The 22,893-nt window shown below is 37.6% G+C and overlaps 1 protein-coding gene across 1 annotated transcript; it reads left to right on the forward strand.

Annotated features, from left to right (window-relative positions):
* Nucleotides 1–6,182: 6,182 nt before the first annotated feature.
* Nucleotides 6,183–17,570, forward strand: LOC139151400 (forkhead box protein J1-B-like). The gene is made up of 3 exons (XM_070724179.1): nt 6,183–6,519; nt 7,072–7,632; nt 14,532–17,570. The coding sequence occupies exons 2-3, from the start codon at nt 7,099–7,101 to the stop codon at nt 15,354–15,356; spliced, it is 1,359 nt and encodes a 452-aa protein (XP_070580280.1). The 5' UTR covers nt 6,183–6,519; nt 7,072–7,098; the 3' UTR covers nt 15,357–17,570.
* The last annotated feature ends 5,323 nt before the right edge of the window (nt 17,571–22,893 follow it).

Raw genomic sequence — 22,893 nt, forward strand, 5'->3', positions numbered from 1 at the left:
AACATATACGAACAATGAATGGTAAAACAAAATCAAGAACATTGACTTCGCAAATGATACAAAAACACAAAAACAAAAATTAAAGCCAAGGCGGAATAAACCATTCAAAAAAAGGCAGTTCCTAGTTGAAAATATAATGCATTGTTATCCGTACCCTGACAAATCGCTTGATTTTGATTTCGGGCGATGACATCGCCGACCTATCGATTCGCCGACATTGTTGCCATTCCATCATGGTGGAGCTGTGGTGTAGAGTTTGATATATTAGCTTGCGATTGATTTTTCAATGTACTTAAAAACACCAATCCGTTTATGTTAAGCCTACTCACAGCACCACTGTGCAGCTACTCTGTACCATTTTCATATCGCCATTTGTCAGTCGCAATACTTCCGAGTCGACAAGTAGAATATGTAAGTTTTATAGGCGTACCGGCTGAGGTGTGTTTGATTTCAATCCGCAGTCACAATCTATGCTCATTGGAGTTTCCTAAAGACATGCTCCATCATCAAATAAAAAGACGACGTTGAATGATTTGTGATTGACAGGGCGCTTTAAAAGCGTTTTCTCGTACGAGTTTGCCATAAAACATTCTTCCGTGACTGTTGTATTTCACACATTTACGACGCAGTTTGCCTGGAGCCCTGTGGCACCCAGCTGTCAACACGTATTGAGTACACACGTTCTGAGGATCAAATGGTTTATGACCATCGGGTTGGAGTTGATGGAATATCGTCAGCTGGCAAATAATGGTGAATCTCGGGAAGACTTGGCTTGAAATGGACTAATTTCAAACACACACGTACACCCCTTTTTTACGTTTTTCTATCTATACACATATGCCCCTGTCTCTGTCTGTCTGTCTGTCTGTCCGTCTGTCTCTCTCTCTCTCTCTCTCTCTCTCTCTCTCTCTCTCTCTCTCATAAACAGCATGCACATATATGTATAGTTCCATCTGTAACAAATGATTTAATGTACCTCAAATATAGACAATTGTAACCACCACCACAACATTTATAATAATAATAATAATAATAATAATAATAATAATAATAATAATAATAGGGCCTAATAATAATATTGATGATGATGATGATGATGATGATGATGATGACGACGACGACGGTGATGGGAAGTAGATATTAGTATGGTTGATTGTGTTCAGCAGGATGAACGACATCAATGGATGGAAGAGTTGATGTATGTGCTGGGTGTGTGTTGGCCAACCTTCACTGTGTAGTGGGGTCCTATTGCCTGCTAGATTATTCAATATCTAACACAAAGGCGTCTGGTTCATGCATGGTCGTGTTTTCTCTTGAAGCAGAGTTGCCGTTCCCTCAGAACGCGGTCACTAAAGTCATTGAACTTAAAACAATAGGACGGAATCTCGGCTCGGGGAATCTTTCTCAACGATGACGTAAAACTATTGATAAGAAGTTGCGAAAGTTGGCACTGGGTCAGACGACGAAGCACTCAAGTCGTCTGTCGGCTGAATTGCGGCAATTAAAGTGTTTTAAATTAATGTTGCGTATAATGTCGGGAGCGAGCTGGGACAAGTTCTGATCTGTTGATGGCAAGTTGTGGTTTGGTGCGTGTAACACGTAGGCATATATCGTAGCTGATAATCAATCGCCCCACCTTAGACAAACATCATGCGTAAATGAGAAGGGCGATCCGACAGATCCTAGAAAAATCTCGAGTATTGGTGGTGCATGCGACCTGAGAAATACACAAACTATAATAGCTACAAAGGGAACGAGTGTAATTTAATTGGTGAACCCATTAATTAATTGATTGATTAACATATCAATCGAGATGACGACTATATACGTCACCAAAATTAGCAAGATACGAATAGAATTAATAAGTGTAGAATTTCATTATCCTACCTAGTTCAGGCGGGAAAACAACATCTTAGGTGAGATTCAACGATTCCTTGGGCTGACGACAAGATTATATTGTGATCAAAGAGTAAATCGGTATCATAGCTGAATTTTTACATGTATCATGGACCAGTCTTCGATTAAACTTCGATGGGTATGAAATTGTTCATAAACCGTACCAACATTTGAATTGAAAGAAGTTGAAAACGTTCAGAATTCTGATTTCTTTTTCAGTGTACTAAAGTTGCCGTGTATCTCGTGCGACAGTGTATACTTGCAAAGACCTACACATTCACCTCTCCGCATAAGAACGATGTATTTTTACGCACAGTCGTTTGATTAAAATGCTTCTTTTTCAGTTTAACAGTAAAAGTCGGCATCATATGACCAAGATACGCTCACTTGTTCCGATGATCCCATATCTATTGTTGCTTATACAGTTACGATAATGATGCAGGGCTGTACAATACAATAGCAGAAGTTACTTGCTAAGAGCAAATTCAAGGACAGGAATACTTGCCCACCGCGGCGACAGCCTTAATGTTACGAAATAGATTTAAAGTTGGTATGCAGTCAACACTATGAACTTGAAAGTGAATATCATTCTATACATTTGTACTTTACCTATCACAAAATACTGCTAAACAATAATGTAACACATAGGGCAATGAACAACAAGGGGAGCAAGACTGATATCAATAGTGTGAGCAAAAATGTATGTACATATGTATTCACTATATATATGTGTTTACTATTTCTATTACAATGTATCAATTACACTATACATATCTAAATCAACATAGGTACATCTATCTATGTGGCTATAATATTTAATGTATCATAGTATAACCAAAAGGTGGTCAATATATAATATCAAAGTTTATTGATAACAGATGGGTTTGAAACTGTAAAGATCACCCGTTTGGGCATGGGCCATGCAGACTACCTTATCGTTTTATTGGAAACGATAATAAAACATTATAAAGATTAAATGGTTTACATCTAAACCGGTAATAAGTACCAAACACTGAAACGCCCGCCAAGATGACATACCGTATATATATAGTGAATGGGAAAGTGTGCAAAGCCTTTCATAAAGTTTATAACTTTTCGAGTTCAAGTTTTTTTTGAGGTTTGACAAACAGTCGGTTTCTTTTGGTAGGTCAGTTCAACAAGGTTAAGAGAAGGTCGAAAACTATTTGAGATAGCTTAGTTCAAACATGATGCGAAAGAACATCTACGCTTTTTACAAATTTGAACTATTTACACCGTCAGTCTCGCGGTGCTATGGAACGTCGTCCTTGCGTTTTGTTGAAGGTCACTACCAAATACAACAAAGTACAACAAAAGACAGTAAAAACACGACATTGTTAAAGCATAACAATAAACAACAGAGTTAAGACTCAATGAAACCGATCACTCCATTTATAAAACCGGAGCTCTTTAAGTCTTTGTATAGGCTCTGTACAAAGTGCGGCCTTAAAGACGGTAACATTTTAAAACGGTTGATCTTGGCCGTGACTTATTTCATGGGCATTGGAATTTCATTTCCGATCTCTCACGTTCTAAATTATCGGTCGGAGTACGACATATTATGGCCACCCTTTCTGATACTCAACGTGATCACCTCCCAGCACAAGCTGTAATCTAACAACTCACTGAAGTGGGTTGTCCTTGTCCTGGACAACTCTTCTAGGCGACCTTTTACTAAATCAATCATCTATCACGATATTCGAATCTTTAAGGTTTCCTGTGCGACAGTACCTCTCTCTCTCTCTCTCTCTCTCTCTCTCTCTCTCTCTCTCTCTCTCTCTCTCCCCATATAACACGATTTGAACTAATTTGGGAGAATATAGTAATGTTTATTTAATCAGCAATTTAAGCTCCTCTATTTTTCTTTTTCTTGCAATTCGCTTGTTTTTATGGGTAATTTGTAATATTGCAACTTTCAGCTATACGGCACATAACACTTTTGATAAATTTGAACAAATTATTATATATATATATATATATATATATATATATATATATATATATGTATGTATATATATATATATATATATATATATATATATATATATATTATATATATATATATATTATATGCCAGTACTGTCTCACTGTCGTGAACATGCATGCATAAAACGTAAAAGTTATATTTATTACTTTTGAATTACCCAAATGTAAATTTATATGTAACTTGTATCCTGGTATATATGTTGACGTATGTACGGTAGATATGAACAGAGTGCAATTTGTTTATTAATTTTCTGTTCCTGGTGAAATTTTCTGGAAAACGCAGAGAGGTTGCCAATTAGAAGGATTATGATCCGATGGCATTCGTAGAAGACATGTTCATGGTGTTTCCCGTTATTTTGATGATAGTCCCTCCTAAGGTGTTGTGGAGGGGTTGCGCATGCAGGAAATATTGAAACAGAGCTTTAGATAAGAAGGCCAAATTACCTGAATAACACAAGTGTTAGCGATTCGACTGAGGCCTATTCTCTTTGAACAACACATAGGGACATCCTTAACAAAAACCCAAAAATGTGAAAATCCTTCGGGAGACACAATGATTCGCTCTGCTTTTAACTTGTTCTTTTACATTAAAAATCTTTCACATCTGCTGACCTTGCTGTGATCAGCCTACGGTCAAAGTCAAGATGAAGAAAAAGCAATCGGGTCAACCCTACATTTGATTTCAAGCAGATTATTACATTTATGTAATGTGAAGTCACTATTAAGTGTTGAAGATACAAAAAAATACAGTGGCGACAGGTAAACGTGAAAAAGTCAAGAAATGCAGCACTCTTCACAAATTTCCTTGAAGGGACAACAAAGTCGGCCATTTTTCATGAATTTTGTTTAATGCGAGATAAAATTTATATTGTTTGACATGTTGAAAGATACTGAATGAATGGGTGACCATGCATATATTCGACCCCGGTTTTAGAAGACCAAAAGTTTTGGCACCCATTCATTCAGTATCTTTCAACATGTCAAACAATATAAATAGTATCCAGCATTATACAAAATTCATGAAAAATGGCCGAATTTGTCCCTTCAAATGTAAAAATAAACAAATAAAGACTAGTAACATAATAACTGCATAATAACAGTGAAGTACGGTTTTTTAAGTTTGCCTTTGTGCCGGAGATGGCCGTAGGCAGAGATGGCTTGTTCCTTAGAGGAGAGCCAACCAGGGAAGGCTACCCGCGATCTAGTTTTTCTCTCAAGTTCACGCAAGTTTGTGTTTAAATTTCGAAACTGGGCATGCTTCCAAGATTCTTCCTAAGTCTTCCACATGAACGCTCCAACAAAACTATATTGTATTACGAAACTGGTAAACACGACGCAATTGTCTTTTCTTTTTCACCTCCCTGGTATGTGATACTGCGTACACGACGAACATGTGGGCGAGCGAACCTCAGACAGGCTCGACGCTCTTATAAGGATTATGAATATCTTGATGAGACGAGAGGGAATGACAATTTGTTGACCTAAAAAATCTGAATTTTGGATCTAGTTTTGAAGTCTGCCTTCCTCATACCACGTTATTCTCGACCACATTCACATCCATGATCCACACACACGTCAAACTCGACGATCACTCAACCAGAAACCCTACATATATTATATTTGCATAACAAAGAAGGGAAACACTAGACCTCCCTATTTACATAACAAGACACGAGTGTTGTTTATCTTTGTTTGGTGTTGCCCCACTGTTACATGACGATCCTCGTTAGCGCTGCAATTGTCAAACTGGGATGCATTCACACCGCCATTGCTGTCCAATGAAAAAATTTAATAGCGAAACGATTTGACATGACAGATCATTCACAATTAATCGCGCGCCGCGTTTTGCCGCTGACAGCTACAATTTAGCGAAGCCACACTGTCACTGATACAGGGAGCGAACCATGTCATGGCGTGCCCGTTTGCTTACTTGAGAAGCGAAAGATTCTTTTGAACCACAGTCCTCCACGCATTGTCTTTAAAATAAAGTTCGCACATTTCGAATGCAGGGAGTATGGTTTCGAAGCGGAGAATCCCTAAGTAAATTCTTGGGGGACAGCAGGTCGAAAAAATATGACCTGATTTTATTATGAACGCTGTCTCAGCTCAGTCTCATGGCGCGGCCGCGGCGTCGCTGTCATATTCCTAAATACATCTTAACCAATAAGAACGCTCGTAACAAGGGGTTCCAGTTCGAACCTTGTCCCTGACGACGAAAGGGCACATTTGACCAATCAGCGAGGAGCTCACTATTTATGTGAGTTTGCTTGTTGCTACGTCTGTCAACAACCTCGATTGTGTATATTGGCGTGTATTCTCCACGTTATAAGCATTTACTGCCTTGATATTTAACCGGCTGCAGACTCTTTCACGGAATATTTCGTCGAAAACATCGACGTCATTCAAGTGAAGAAGACCAGAAGATACAGTACGTAGCTCGCAAACAAGTACTCTTTTCAATTTGGACCGCTTTACCCGAGATCGAGCTCATTTTCGGAAAATTTGAGTTTCTTTCGCTCAATCAGCTGTTCGAAATCACCGTACTGCCGGAGCCAAAGTGCCTCGAAATCGACACCACCTCTTCGGGTACAAGATTTATCTTACAATAAGGACAGATTGGTAAGTGTTTCTCATATATTCTGAAAACCCCCAAAAAGTAATTTGTCAACTTTTTTGCAATTTCGGTTTGCGGGTCACCCACGCCTGTCTTTTCATACTGATTCGAACTACCATCCATCCGCAATGTTTACAAGCGTGTACCGTAAGTATGCAGACATCAGGCATCGGCAACCTCAAGTTGATGACAGAAGGATATATATATATCATAATTTTTAGCTGCTATATTAATTCTTTATATAAGAAATGATTGTACGGCAGTAAGCATACGGTCATTTCTGTCGAAATTCAACATTGTTATTTATGGGAGGGGAGAAAAAGTGAATTTCTGAGTGGAAAAGAAATAAGTGACACGCACGTACGTATCCCCTGTGGTTCCGCCTATTTTTGTGAGGTCGCTAATTTGCATATTGATTAGGTATACCTTTACTGCGACCTGTCGCGTTGAAGAGTGTTCAATTTCACATCTCCCGTCTTGGCAGGGAATTCCACACTTTTGTCAGGGTTTTAGTTATTGACTTGCATATTGTTTTTCGCGTTTTTAATAATCGGCAGATATCTACTTATCGTTTTCACCGGCGAATGGCAGCATCTTCCCTCGCGATGCCTATCCTGAACACTAAAGAAATGGCAGCCAGGTTCAAGCAGAATTGGCTTGCCAAGAACCCGGAGCCGGCCGATCTGCTGACCGGGAGCGCCGCAGGTGGGCCACCCCTCGACGACAGCTTAACAAGCTTGAACTGGCTGCAAAATTTGAGTATCGTCCGGCTACATCCGTCCCCGCCGTGCAGCCCTACGCCGATGGCAACCCTGAACAACACGAAGACGGTGACGATTATGCCCAATGTGCTGGCAACGCACCACCACAAAATCGAACTCAAGCCGGTGACCATCGAGGAAAATAAACTGGTTGAAAGAATACACCAGCAGATCCCCACGGAAGCTGAGAAAATAGACTACAAGACGAACCCGTACGTCAAACCGCCTTATAGCTACGCAACGTTAATATGCATGGCTATGAAAGAAACCAAGAAAAACAAAATCACACTTTCTGCTATTTATAAGTGGATTCAGGACAATTTCATGTACTATAAAGTAGCTGACCCAAGCTGGCAGGTAAGTTCATGTCACTGTCAATATTTTTTTCCACACTGACTCTACCAAAAGACTTCAAGGTCATTACTGATACGCCCAATGCACTCAGTCCTTCACGACATGAAACTGAAGGAAAAACTGACATGGGGACAGCGATTGACACTGTCACGGAATATAGTCTAGTGAAATAGTTTCGTTGTTACGGTTTTGCACAAAGAGGATCCACTTGTATCCCCTAGTGTTTATAATGTAGTAGCGCTCCCTTTTGCACTTTGGTGGCACAGCAGAGGATATTTAACTGTACTAATTAAACATTTACACCATGCAGTGTCGTGACAGTTAAAACAATTGACGTAATTGGCAGCACACTGTAAACTCAACCGCTCAAAATAATATTCCATAAAATTACAGTAAATGTTTAATCAGAAAACAAACCATGACTGAAGATATAGTTAACACCAATGAATTGTAATTTTATGCTAATCACTTAGAAAATTGACTTCTGACAAATTTAACCTTTCATAGGCCATTTTCCACCTTAAAGTTTCATTCACGGTAATCGGGTCACCGCCGAGGTTGTCGCATGTGTAAGCTAAACCCAGATACCAACTTGAAACCTTTGTAAGTGGCAACCAGGGTCATAGGTGATATGTCTAATGGCGAGAATGCTGTGCTGGGGGTAGACGTGCCCAAAAACTTGATACTCCTGATAATAAATTCATTGCGGTTGTTTACTCTCGGGGTCACGGGGTTAGATTCCACCGCAAGCCGTAATTTGATTTCCAATAAAAGAAAGAACAATGTGTACAAAGACGATGATTATCTAGAAAAAGTGGAGAAGAAAGACAAAATTCACGCAGTTTAAGAACACTGCACAGAGGTGGGGGATGTATATGTTCACAATCTTTCTGTGTTCAAGATATTTAAATATTAGACCAATGACCATAGTTCGGGCTTTAACTTTCGCGACAAGTCTGTGCAAGCTCATTTCAGACTTTATTGTTAGCAAAGTGACCTGCAAAAAAAAGGGGCAAAACTGACATCAATACCACATTTTTTGAAATTTCATTCTGAATGGGGTGAATGGAGTTGAGAGAATGTAACTCAGCGATTAAAAAGATAGCAGCCATTTAAACGTCTTACAGTGACAGAACACACCTTTCATTTTACTAATGTGTTAATATGATAAATGATTTCATTTTTCTAGTTGAGTTAAAGTATACCCTTTGACCATCTGGCTGTTGTACCACCCCATTGTTTTTGCTCACATTGGTCGGCCTTCTCCACAGTGATATTCAGGGTGTAAGGTTGAATATATTGACAATTGTGTAGAAGGAGGTGAAAAAAAAAGAATAGGGACATTTTTGTGTGTTGGAAACCAACCAAGAATGGAAACTCCCACCCAGGTGATTTTACTACAGCTCATTCAAGGTTAACACCGATCATTACGATTTTAATCGCTGATTTCAAATCCTACAGACGCTGTTAAATTTTATGCTTTATGAAAAACATAGCCAAGCATGTTTCAACAGATTACTTCGGTATCTTGAAAGAGTAGGAAAAAGATCGTTTCTGGTATACTCTGTGAAATATATTATGAAATATACTGTGTGTATACTGTACTGTGGTGAAAAAATTTAAATATGAGAAATTTAATTTGCACTGATGTCTATGTTGTTTGAACATGTGGTGAGTTTTCAGGAAAAATGGCATGGATCTGTAATTAACAGAAAGATGATTGAAAATGGGGGTCAAAGGTTATTGCCAAGTGAACTGGAACAGTATGGAAGTGATCTGCAGACATACAGTACAGAATATAAACATTACAGGATGTATGAATGACTAAGCAAAAGTCCCATCCCCCCCCCCCCCCCCCCCAACCCACCACAACCAAAAACAATAGAGAATTTAATTATAGGGCAGTGGAGATGAGAATTTGTGGCTCCCCTTGCCTAGCAGGATATGAGAGACACGGATCTCTTGGGATAGGTTTTAAGTCGAATTGAACAATCACAGTGATAAGAAGCTTCTCAGAGAAACAGGTGTTACATGGTATGAGGTAACAGTATTCATTGACTCATTGTTTGTCCGTGTAGCCTGACCTATCGAGTTGTGATAAGACGTGAGGTTCCGGGACACATAGATTAGACAGATTTACCTGATCTGAGAAATTTCGTACTCTGGATTTTCTCCGTTACATTATGAACAGAAAAGATCATATGAAATATAAATATCTTGAATTACATTTTGAAAATTATCTTTGGCAAAGTGTCTCTTGTTAAAATGTGATAAAATGTGATACCAAGATTGACTTAAAGAAGATTGTGAAAAAAGAAGAATTCAGAAGAAATTAGCATGGCTGCACACAAATTGCCTGTGGAATTCACAATCAGTACCACAGACAATTGCATATGTTTTAAAACCATGTAAAACCAGTTTTAATGCATGTCTGTTAAACAACCCCTGAAAGATTTAGATTCTCTTGTCAAGGATTCTGTTCACAGTGACATATTTGAGAACTATCTGTTGCTATAAATGCTTGAGCCAGCTCACAGTCAAGCTGATACTAAGCAGTAGAGGTGCACGGTAACGCCATGGCAGTCATAAAAAAATTTGAAGCAAAAATGCAAGATTTTCTCAAGGGCTTCTTCAAGATACTTTCAGCCGTGTGCATTAGGGAACGCCGATCTCCTTCAGGAAACACAGAAGAAGAAAAAAAAATCAATAGCCAAGCCAGGCTTGGCTTCTAAATTATTCAGCCCTCATTGAATTTTAATGACAGCTCGTAGTACTCCAGTGTAGATATGGCAGGCTGTGAAAAACGCCATGACAAAAAGACGCTGAGTACAGAAAAACCCCAACCAAGGCATAAAATTCCATGTAACTTTAATGATGTTTTCGCCAAAGAAGTAGTTGATTGGACTGACAATTGCTATCATTGATTGTAGTGAATATTAACGGCTGTTATGTTTTAGCATGGCCATAATATTGAATCGTGGCATTATGCCGGTGGCATTGACTGCCAAAGAGGCAATGGTTCAAGAATAGGGAATGACTTAATTTGATCTTTATATTTAGAGATTTAAGGTTCAACAACCTGGTGGCCTCACTCAGAGGGTGGTATTTATAAGCCGTCACAAGAAATGTACAAAAACTGTATCAATTTCCAGCTCAGTGTAGGCAGATGAAATAATATCACCTTCAGCTTTTAACCCTTTGCACATGTGCGACAAAGTCAAATTTTGTCGTTTTTATAAAATATACCATAGTCGAATTTTTCAGCTTTTTTGCCAAAATTTTGATAAAAAACTGTAGCCAATGAAATGTGGCGTCCATTTGGTCCATGATTATGCTAAAAATTAAAGAAAAATTCATAAAAATTGGTAAAATGTTGCACTGAAATTTTGGTGGGAAAAAATTACAGCACTTCAAGTGTTAAGAGAGCCATATTGTAATACAGCCATGCAATTTTTTGTGTGATATTTTTAAATGGTTGGTGATGAAGTTCAAGATGAAATTAAGAAGGTAGATTTTACACCTCAGCATATTGTCTTTTATGTGGAGGTCACTTTAATCACTTCTATCAACTTCAGCTTCTTAAATAACCTGTTTTGACACTGCCTTGCCTTTGTGTATCAATGCTAATATTCACATATTTTTTGCTGAATTTATAAAAAGTATATGGTTTCACGCAGATTGGCTTTTGTTTGTTTTCTGGAGGTCACCTTGGAACGAATACAATTTACACAATTTAATCGTGTTCCGAGCTGTGTCTCTCTTTTGGGATTTCAAAGCATGTGTCAAGTCTGGTCGTAAAAGACAGTAAATCACGGTAAAACCTTTCCAGTGCCAGGTTTCCACTCCCGTGTGAATGAACTCAAACTGATAAAAATAACCCGGTTAACCTGACCGTAAGGAAAGATAATGAATTTGATCAAGCAATCATGGCAACAGATAATTAATATCTTCCGGAGCCTGGACCTTCTGTCGTAAAGCCATGATCAAAAATATCTGAAACATCCACTCTTAAAAAAAAAGAGTAGAAATTTATCAAAATAAATATTCCTAGCAAAATTTTTAAAAATCGATATCTTATTCAGCTATTTCCATATATTCATTGCATATGGAAATATAACTGCCGTCAATAAATTCTGGATCAATAATACAAATAACAGCCATCTGAATAAATCTATAGAAATGTAACAGTGTTCCATTTCATCATCATTTCTCTGTGTGTGGCAAAATAAAACATCCAGGCCATAATAGACAGTTAGCAACAAACTCCAGTTACATCACTAGGTTTGTATCTTTGACTGAAACAATATTTACGCGGATTGGTTCTCCCCTCCAATATTGACAGCAATTAATTCTGTTCCTAAGTAAACTGTTGACTTTTTGCAAATCGATTTACTGGGAGTGCCCGGCGTCAATATCACCAATGAGGAATGCGTTCATGTCATCGTATGAAACCTACTCCCATTTTGAAGGCTATGAAATCATGCAAAAAGAAATTGAAATTATTGACTATCAGATTTCCATGCGAATTGATAAAGTGAATTTTATTCGAGTGAACATTTTTATTTGCGCAGAGAAAACAAGTCCATTTCCACGAATTCCTGTTTGCCGTGCAAATCGTGAATTGATGAAATATTGAATTCTGCAAAATATGCCTGAAAAGGATGATGACCTATTTAAGCTCGTGTAGTAATCATTTTGATTTATTCTCCCTGACATGCACATTTCATTCAATTTTAATGCCATGTCATCAATTTCATCTTGTTATCGCTGAAATGCACCGCCAGTATTGTATTGTGCCAGATGTTTGAATTCTGAAATAACTCAGTTTCTGCCTGCAATACTATGAGAAAATACTCATTTTGGAAAATGATATAGAAAGCATATTGTATAAGATGAGGAAAGCAGTATATTTAGAAACAACATTTTTTTTAAACTATGAGAAAATGAATTCTGAATATTCTCAAAGTCAGTTATGAAATTTTTGAATTATTATTAATGTGAACAAATCAGGTGTACCCAGTCATGCAATTTCAAATAATTACCCCGTGAATTTTTTACATAACATTGTCATATGAAAATAATTGCAGGGCTCATCTTGTCTTATTTTTGTGATGAAGAAATGCATGTTGAGGGGTTATTATTGTGAAAAGTGAAAGTATGTCAGCCCATTCAGGTTTCCTGTGATATTGTACAGATGCTTTGAATTTGAGTTTCAAAAACATTGTTGTCTGCCTAAAGGAAATTTGATCATAGTTGAAGCACATCATGAAATTGAACAGTTGCCTTAATAGGTGTTTTTAATACTTCATTTCAACCCAGTGCAATTATTTTTTTATTAGAATTCCATCAATGCAGTTATTACTATACATCAGAAATTTGGTCAGTTATTTACCCACAATTCACCATTGGCAGGCTTCAATTCCATGTACACAAATTCGGAGGGCTATTCATAACACTATAGCTGCTATAGTCACTCTTATTATGCCTAGTTGATCACTCATAAGCCTGATTCAGCAAGAGTTACAAGAGACACAATGTAAACAAGCTGCAGATCAAGAGGAGTTTTGGAAGCTGTAGCAAAGCCATTCCCATGTGGGTTGTATTGTCTGTATATATCATTCCAAATTAACCAGTTACCATGTCCACAGTTATGTTAACAAGAGGCCTATTTTTTCATAAATAAGGCATCTTCAGAACAATGCACATGTCTGCTTTTGTTTTTTCCTGTCACTTTCACGTATTTCTTTCACATAACTGTTATTCAAAATACCTTATAAATTCAAAGACCTGAACTAAATCACCTATTCTCTCAAAATTTATGGCTTCAAAATCCCTCAATATTTGGAAATTAATGTGTAACTTTCACAATTCTAAAAGAATCTAATCAATATGTTGAAATCGGAATAATTCAAACATATTGAACACATTTTGTCATGGATAGATCACAGCTCTAGAATTTAAATAGTATATGCTGTGAACTTCTGAGTTCACACTAAATGGTTTTTTTCCGAGAACTACAGCTGTATCATTCAATATACAAATGTGACAGACGGCAGCATTATCTTGAATTTATTTGGGAATCTGCAATTGATAGGCTGACTCCCTGCTGCACAGTAGGTTTGCGATTAGGAAAGATTTTGTTTCAGCTGAAAATGGAAACAGGCCTGGCGGGGTGTAGGTCATTATCAGAGTCAAAGCAGAAGGGTGCATACAGTCAAGGTGATATGAATGGCCTCATTTTGCCACAGGATGAGTGGCACAAACCATTTATCACAGGGAGAGGTAGTGTCGAGGGATGATGTTGTACAAAGCATATGGCAAAGCATGGCTTTGAGTTTTGATTACAATCCTTGTGCTGCTCAAACACACACACAGCCCTCGAGGCGTTTTAATAGCCGTGGTATATGCAGATCTGCTCACAGCGACATTAGACAGTAATCTTTCAGAAGGATGCACTTCATCACAGGTCACCTGTCAGGACCCGTAATTTGAGTCAGAAATTAAACTGACCAGCTGAATTAGTCGGAAATGACTTCACTCTTTTCAATTCCGAAAAGCATCAGAAAACAGCGTCTTAATTAGATTGAGAACACTTGTTAGCATTCAGTGACGTCAGACGACCATTTTAAATTGCTAATGACGCACTGAATAGACAATGCTGTTTGTATTAATTTGAAAAGCTTCAAATTTATTGTTTGAAAATAAGAGTTAATAGACTTTTAGAAATTTAACCCTTTCACAATTTTGCTGGGGTCATTAACCCTTAGAGTGCATTTGCTTGCATGGCACATGTTCATTAACAAACTAAGAAATGGCATTGAATTTGAGCCAGTTTTTCTGGCATCTTTGACCTTCAGATTCACAAGGTATAACATTTGGTTTTTTCTTGTTTTGTTCCGTAGAATTCAATTCGTCACAATCTTTCACTCAACAAATGTTTTGCCAAAGTTCCGAGGAGGAAAGACGAACCCGGGAAAGGGGGATTCTGGAAGATTGACCCAGCGCATGCGGACATGCTAGAAAACGGAGTGTTCAAAAAGCGCCGGGGAGGGCGTGAAAATAACGGACCCGTTTTGAAAAAGATCAAAAAGGAGGAGAACGCCGGGGAGGACAGTGACCGGGATGAGAAGGAGAGCGCTAAGAATGATGGCGCAAATAGTAAGCACCGAAGTCGCAAGCAAGTCCTGCCAAAGAGGCGTGTCACAGACTCCGACATCCATAAACACAAACATAAACTGGCGCCGCTGAAAACAAGTCACCTGAGCATCCCGGAACATGACGATGTCATGTCCAGCGGGAGTCTCAAAGGTGAGTTCAGTTGGAACAGTGTCTTGGAAAATGAAATCGATGTTGATGGCGTGAAAATCAAAACAGAGGACATCCTCAACGAACAGGACGATCTACGCGTGGACTCGCCAATTTTAGACCTCAGTCCGCCTCCCTCTAATGACGGGAATATGGACGACGTCTTTGTGCCTGATGATCCCTTAGACTTGACGATCAGGGGCTTCCAGATTACCCCTCCAGAGTGGTTCCCAGAAAGAGACATTGATTCCGTTTCGCCGTCGAATTATTTTGAGGAAAATCTGTGGGATGATCTTCCTCCCTCGCCTGCCAACTCCCTCGGAGAACACATCCATCCATGGGCTGAAAAGGACTCGGGATGTTTTGATCTGGATAATTTACTAGATTTTGACGCAGTGACAGATGCCACGCTTGGTTTGTAAATTAACACCACATCACCGTTGATGATATACCAGTAATTTGGTCCTTCAACGCATTCCTTCAGATTCGGATTCGGAAGGAAACAAAAAACAAAAAAAACAATTTGAACTTTGCCAGCCGCAAAATGTTGGGGTGACTGAATTGTTATGCAGCATTCAGGATCCTCGAGGAGACGTGTCTTATAATGTAGGATTATGCTCACCAGATTCTGTTTGTGGTTTTTGTGTGCACAAGTGGGAGGGAATGTACAGATAAAACAAATCATGAATTTGCGCAAAAGAGGAAAGACCAACTCCTCAGCAATTAAGTGTGTGGTTTTCATTTTGGCAAAATTGTGACTATATATACACACCGTCCATTGTACTTAAGTCTGCCCAGCAAAGGGTAAATCAAGCGGACTTAATTCAGAAAAAAGGGTTTAAAAACCCAAACTTTTGCAAAAGATGTTGCTAAAAACACTTTGAAGTGTCATTTTTTGAAACACTATCAAGAAAAAAAGTAAGTTAAACTACTAAAAATTTACAGAAAATTTGAAATCGGAAAAAAAAAACATGCCATGAGGGCAAAAAAAATTAAATTAATTCTTCCCTGTGTGTGTGTTTTTGTAGTTTAAAACAAATGAAAAAAACTTATGATTAGAGTATTCTATTTATTTAGAGATTAACTGACATGCCAGTTTCAGTGTCTGTAAATGTATTTTGACAGAATGAAATATTTGTACAGTATTCCGGAAATTGGAAAGAATATAGTGATACAAACAACACTAATTGCTCGGACAATTAGACAGAAATGAGCCCCAATAGGTGGTTACAAAGGTTCAAAGACAAGCAATAGATACGAATTATATATATAAATTACAAAATGTTATTTTTCATTGGTGAACTCTAAATGATTAGGTTGCCAACATCCATGCTTGGCTGTCAGTCAATTCAGAAAAAAGAAATGCACTCGGAACAATATGTAAATATGATAGAATTTTTCCGTCCATTCCTAAAATGAGACTTTACTGTATAACCGTCCTTGTGGTTGGGTCAGGATTTTTACGTATTCTGGAGAATCCCCCCGACTAGGAGAACACTCTATTTTTTATACTTATTAATGTAAGTTACATTTGATGCTTAACGTAATGTGGCGTGTGATACTTTTGCTGGAGTAGTGTTGCTTGATGATTAACTCATATCATGACGGCCATTTCAGAATTCATTTCAGAAATGTGAAACTTGTTCGTTTCACTGAGTGAACTAAAGATATTTGCTTTTTTTTTTAACTTTTCAAAGGTCAAGTGATGTGTCACAACATGAATATTTCAGAGGTCAAGTGTGCTTTGCTATTAAGTGAAAAATGGAACGCTGCCCAGTGTTCAAGTGGCCAGACTGAAATCTTTAATCTTCAGGTGTCAATTCTTCCATGATGTACCGATTGGTGACGATACACGTAATATCTAAGAATAGCCACAACAGAGAACAAAAAATACAGAACCATCCGGGGTTTTCTAAAGAAAAAGTGTACAGTCAACATATTTGGTTTTCAGAAAAAAAAGTAAATATTTGATTGCCAGAGAATGCCAAATTCAAGCAGACCCTGGCCATATATCAATAGAATAAGTCTGAGTCATTATTTACTAGAGAATTGGAAAATTTAAAAGGACTCATACTTTAAAAAGGCTTCTATAAACATATGGATTGTTCACAGAGCGTCTTTTCCCATGCAAATTTGAGCGAGGCATTGTACTACCTCTAAGTTATTCATTTGGAACCCAGTGGGCCAAGAAAGCCGGCTCTTTCAAATGCAAATTAGGGCTGAAGAGCGAATCAATGTCGACATTCTGCTGCGTCAGCCTGTACTTCTTACAGCGCCTTGTATCGTCAACCGTCCATTTTTGAGGCAATAATTTTTTTTCCCCACAGGCTGTCAGCACAGAAGGACATGGGTTTTATTACATGTCTTAAACCAGGAACATTCCTGGTTACACTGAAATGGCTGCCATGGTTGTGTTAAGTGTAAACCTCCGATCTACTTAAACTATCTACTTAAACAATAGGTTGAAAGCAACATTTATAAATAAGCGTGGGCTGGAGCCCCCCTCAGTATGCACAGACCGCTCGGTTTTCTTTTCAGAGCCGAGTATGCACTTAGCAGAGATGAAACTGAATACTATGACAAAGCTATATCAATTGGTGTGATATTCATTAAAAAATATGTACAGTGCAGCTCTCCTCAAAGAAAAAAAGAGTTTCAAATTTCATTTAGAATACAGGTCTGCTTAACATTTTCTTTCAAATTTCTTTGTATGAGGTCTCTGCTCATCATACTTGCAATAACTGGATTTTTAAAAAAAAAACTATTGTAAACTCGTAAACCGTTGCACAAATATTTGTGCAAAAGAAAAGTGTAAAACAGCAAACAGGAAAAGTACAAAAACATTTTTTTTAATATAAAAAGACTTCTTAAATGTACGGCAAAGTACTTTGTATATTTTATGAGGAGAGAATACTTAATGTCTGTACAGCAAGATGTGGATTAGTTTTCAAACTCATATGCTGCTTTTTGGAGGTTGAGTAAAGGATGGTGGAGAGGGGGATGTCAATTTGCATTGTACTTTTTTCTGAAGTGGATTCTTTTCATTTTATCCTGAGTCATGGAGAACACTAGCTGTTCATGATGAGTCGGTGTGCAGTGTCCAACCAAATACATGAAATAAAGACAAAACAAAGAGTGATAAAAACTTAACAAATGTACGAGTGTCTGATTTTAGTCTATCCTACTCTGGCTTTTTCTCAGTTCAAGTGTCTGAACCCTTTCTAGAGTCATGTCTCCCTGGAGCGATATGGATTCTTTTAACATGTCTGCTCTACTTGATTCTTAAAGGAAATGAATTTCCATATCCAATTAGGGGACAAAAGTTGCTATCTTTGGACATGACTTGTGTCTATAACTCCTGCACTGACTGAGAATTCAAACTAAAATACCACCACAATACAAGAACTCTTTTGTTGCCTTTCAAAAAGATCAAATGCTGCCAAACAGAATAATTCTGTCACTACGCTGCAAATAAAACGCTGTGGTAAATAACAACCACAAAAAACAGTATCTCAGGATGAGAAATTCCTGTGAAAACAACTTGTGTAGAACCATTTAATCCCCTTATCACACTCTCATGAGTCCAAGTCCAACTTTTTATTTGAAGTAAACTTGAGTAAAGTCAGGAAATAGTGTTTACAAGGTAACATGAACATGTCCTTTATATGATATGTTCTAAGAATGGTGAAATCTCATCATAACACACTGCACAGTAGACTTTGTGCCTGCTGATATGTTCCAAAGAACTAAGATAACAATGCCTACCTGAGGAAATAAAATATTTGCTAAACAATAGACTACTAATCAGTCAATCCAAATTATCAGGAAATATAATCAGATAAAATGAATAAAAGTTGTTTCTGTGGCTGCAAATATGTTCCACTGAATTTAGATAACAATTCCTACTGGGGGAAAAAAATGTTCTTAATAATAGACTACTACTCTATTGTTTAGCCATACAAGATATCAGGTATATAATTAAATGATATTAATAAAAGTTATTTCTGAACATGTTTGCATTCTGCTGTTGCTATAGTTGTAAACAAATCTTTAAGCAGAAGTACCTGATGAAAATTTAACGTTAATCACAGAAGAATCAAGGCCATTAAAATTCAGTCGGCTCCAATGGCAGACTTTTTAATCTCCAATCTGGTTTTACAATTAGATCCGCTTAGGGGAATATTAGCACCACATGCCACAGTAGTCAAGCTCCAGGGATATCCATTGTGTTTATTGTATGAGTCAGATTTACATTATGTCGGAGTGAGTGCAAAAAAAAGGCCGGTGATGCAATGTGCTTGTTGTTGTTTTGTACGTCATGACAACAAGAAATTTGATCTGGGGTTGTGGGAACCCGAGGACATCGGAGTGAACTTTGACTGGGTTTGAATTTGTTTATCTTGTTTGGTGGATGTTTATCAGAATGTAAACAGCCGGCAACAAGGTTGGGTACTGGGTGGAGATAGTCATCTGTTTTGTGGACGCTTGGGAGCTACTGTATGAGTGTCATTTCCAAGGGTGGCGAGTGAAATTCATCACCCTTCAAATTCTGGTGACAAAGGGCTTCAGATGTTTATAAATATACCTGAATCAGCTGGCTGTCAAACCTGAATCAATTGGACTGTGTAATTGCTCTCTCAATATCTCGGCTCAATCTATGCAACTCAGTCAGGTGACAGACTTGTTACAGTGAAGTACATTAGAGAGCTAGCCATGGTTCAATTGAACCCAGTCACCACCAGACTTTGGTAATGCCTGCGTTATTTCCAACATGGCAAGTGGACCTTTTACATAGAAACAGCTATGAAAGGGTTAATACACATGCATTTACAGGCCTTCAACAAATTCACTTTTGTGTATATAATTGCTGGAAAGGGGGCTTCAGTATTTGGCCTTAAAAATTCAGAATTAGGAATTAAGAATCCCCCGCACCCTTTCAGCCTCAGATTATGGTATGTTCCTATAGTATGTTCCTATAGGGTGGGTAGAACCATATACAGGGAATCGGGGTAAGGGTTAGAACCTTTTGATACCGATGGGCTTATACAACTCTATCGTTTTCTGAGTGTCCCAGCTTGGACCGATATATGTAGGGAAAAAAGAGAAGATTAAGCAACCTGTAAAAATCAGACGTTTTAATCTAATGTCGAGTGTGGAGATTATGTTTTAATTATGAATAATGTTGAAATTTATTATAAGGTAACAATTTGAGGGAAAGCATACAATAACAGATTTGCCGTGGCATATGCTACAGGTATCTTGAAAAAGACTTACTTCCCTCAATCTTGTCAGCTAAAAATACCAGCTGTGCCTGCAGGGCTGATCAGTCAATGAGCCGATTAGAGCTACGACCAGCTAATACTCAAATGTTTTCAATTCATGGTGTGATTACAGGCACTAATACACTGCAATGCAATTGAGGTGAAAGCTTATTGGCATAAAATGTGACATTCCTGTTTGAAAATATTGACAACATTGAAGTTTTCATGTGAAACTTAAGTGCGGTGTTTTTGATATTTTTTACACTCACAATAATTGCAATACTAGAGCCAGCGTGTGCCCATTAGTGAAAACATTATTTCATGACAATTAGGCAAGCTCTAATTCATGATCATCAATAAGGCCAAAGTAATTAAAGTCTTTGTTTTGCGTCCCCACCCGCTTAGGTTTTCAAGGTTTCATGAAAAAACACACACAGTGTATTTGAATAGGAAATTTTGGGACATAACCACTTAGCTTTTCTGGACTAAAATTTTGTTACAATTTTTTACTTGCTGCAATCAAATTACATTGTGTTAATTTTCTTGCGTGTGTTTTTCAGCCGCTTAGACGCGTACCTTTTCCCATTTAGAGTGGACGCAAAACAAAGAATTTAATTACTTTGGCCTAATCAAAGAGGGCCGCTCTCTGCCACTTATTGTAATTTTTACAATGATGCTTGAGAGCAATTCATTTTCACTTTCTTCGATTAAGCAAATTTTTTCAAAACAAATGAGAATTGCTTGGGAATTATTACGGTAACCCTTTGAGAGCTGTAATTTTCCCACCAAAATTTTATTGCATCATTTTACCAATTTTTCTGAATTTTTCTCTAATTTTTTTGATAATTTTAGACCAAATGGATGTAACTTTTCATTGGCTATACAGTTTTTGACAAAAAGTTGGAAAAAATCTAAAAAAATTTGTCTAGATCTGAACAAAAAATCGTTGGTGTTCTATGGTGGATACAAAAATTGACGTTGGCACTCAACGGATTAACACTTTGGTGAACTGATGTTGAAAGCAATCAGATAATTTGGGATGGGGGGCTGGAATATGTCCTGTTTAACCTTTTTACTGCCAGACAGTAATAACTGTATCACTTTCCCATCAGCCAAGTCAGTGAAAAGCAGAATTGAGCCAAAACATGACGCAGTATTTTCAACCACTTGGCTTGGTATGTTATAGCATCTTTGTGTCCAAAAAAAAATCAACTTTACAGTATTATGTTTTCAACAGCCTTCAAATGTACAGTATTATGTTGAAATACATCATATGGAATACGTTGTGTTTCATTAATTTTAACCATCTTGGCCTGCGGTGGTGAAATATGGACTTGGCAGGAAAAGGGTTAAAATTCTGATAATAAAAATGGCTGAAAAAAAGGAACATGAATTACAATGATCTCTGGGTCATTGTACTGTAATATTTGGAGCTTTTATTAACCCTTTCACCACCATGGTCTGGCCCTAATCCATTGTTGAGTGTGATGGATCTCATCAAAAGGCGTTTGGGTGAACAGAAATTGACAAAAACTGAAAATGTTTAACAGTAATTCAGCCGTTAAAGCAGGAAGCCTCTTCAATATCAACATCTGCATCATCTTGATTTCCAAACTAAATGATCATTTCCATTTTTTCCACTGTAATTTATTTCTGTTTCCATGGTGACGCATATCTCCTGTACTAGGACTCTCTCTGACAACAATATTTAGTGGCTGCCAGTCAGTCAGTTTGGAAACATGATATTGCAAGCCTACTTATGACTGCATGGGTCTAAACTTGAGAACTGTCAAACAAATCTAGACATCCTTCACCATGGCAACATGCCAAAAGATTCAGATACTTGAGATATCCTGTACTCAGACTACTTCAGTTTAATAGATTATACACCTACTAGGTGCTGATGTAGAAACTCATCATGGATTCAAAAACCTATCATGGCAACAGGTGTCTTTGTGTTTTCATATAATTTCATCATGAAATTATACTTATCCCACTGTTTGATGATTCCATTTATCGATCAAATGGTGATGTTAAATGTTCTATGACGTGTAGATCAAACTATTCTATACAGTACTATATCCAGATGACCACTTTCAGCAAATTTAAGGCCCAAAAGAGCTAGGGAAAAAATGCAAATTTACACATGCCCAAATCCATTGCAATACGGTAGATGCATGGCGATTGCGGAACTGTTCACAGGGAATTAGGGGTGAACAAGTTAAAAGAGTTGAATGACAGTGGAAAATAATTCTAATTACTACTGACACTCTGACAGGTCCATAGACCTGTTATAAAAAAAATGAAAATATTGATATGAAAATCCCGTCGGGAACTGATCAGGTAGGGAAACTTTAGAATTCATCACTGACTACTGTTTTGATGGATATTGCTAAATAAAGATCACAACAACTTTGCTAATTTTCATACAACCTTACATATATATAGCTCTCAAAATATTTGGAATACAGTGTAGCTCATTGAACCATACATTTATTCACCCAAGGGACAGGAACAACTCAAAATTGTAATCGTCAATTATGTTGATTCTATGATCTCACTGCATAAGACGGGACATCGATCAACACTAATGCAAAGACTGAAATTGATACATCCTGTTTATTCATCGTGTTGCAACATGGGTGTGAATCACATTTTTTGGGAAATGATCACCGCCATCTAATTTTTTGATCAAAAA

The sequence above is a fragment of the Ptychodera flava genome, chromosome 15, assembly GCF_041260155.1.
Source record: "Ptychodera flava strain L36383 chromosome 15, AS_Pfla_20210202, whole genome shotgun sequence".
Lineage (NCBI taxonomy): Eukaryota > Metazoa > Hemichordata > Enteropneusta > Ptychoderidae > Ptychodera > Ptychodera flava.

Coding starts and splice junctions, on each gene's coding strand:
- LOC139151400 (XM_070724179.1), top strand. CDS start 7,099: ATGGCAGCATCTTCCCTCGCGATGCCTATCCTGAACACTAAAGAAATG. Junction 7,633..14,531: donor TAGCTGACCCAAGCTGGCAG/GTAAGTTCATGT, acceptor TTTGTTCCGTAG/AATTCAATTCGTCACAATCT.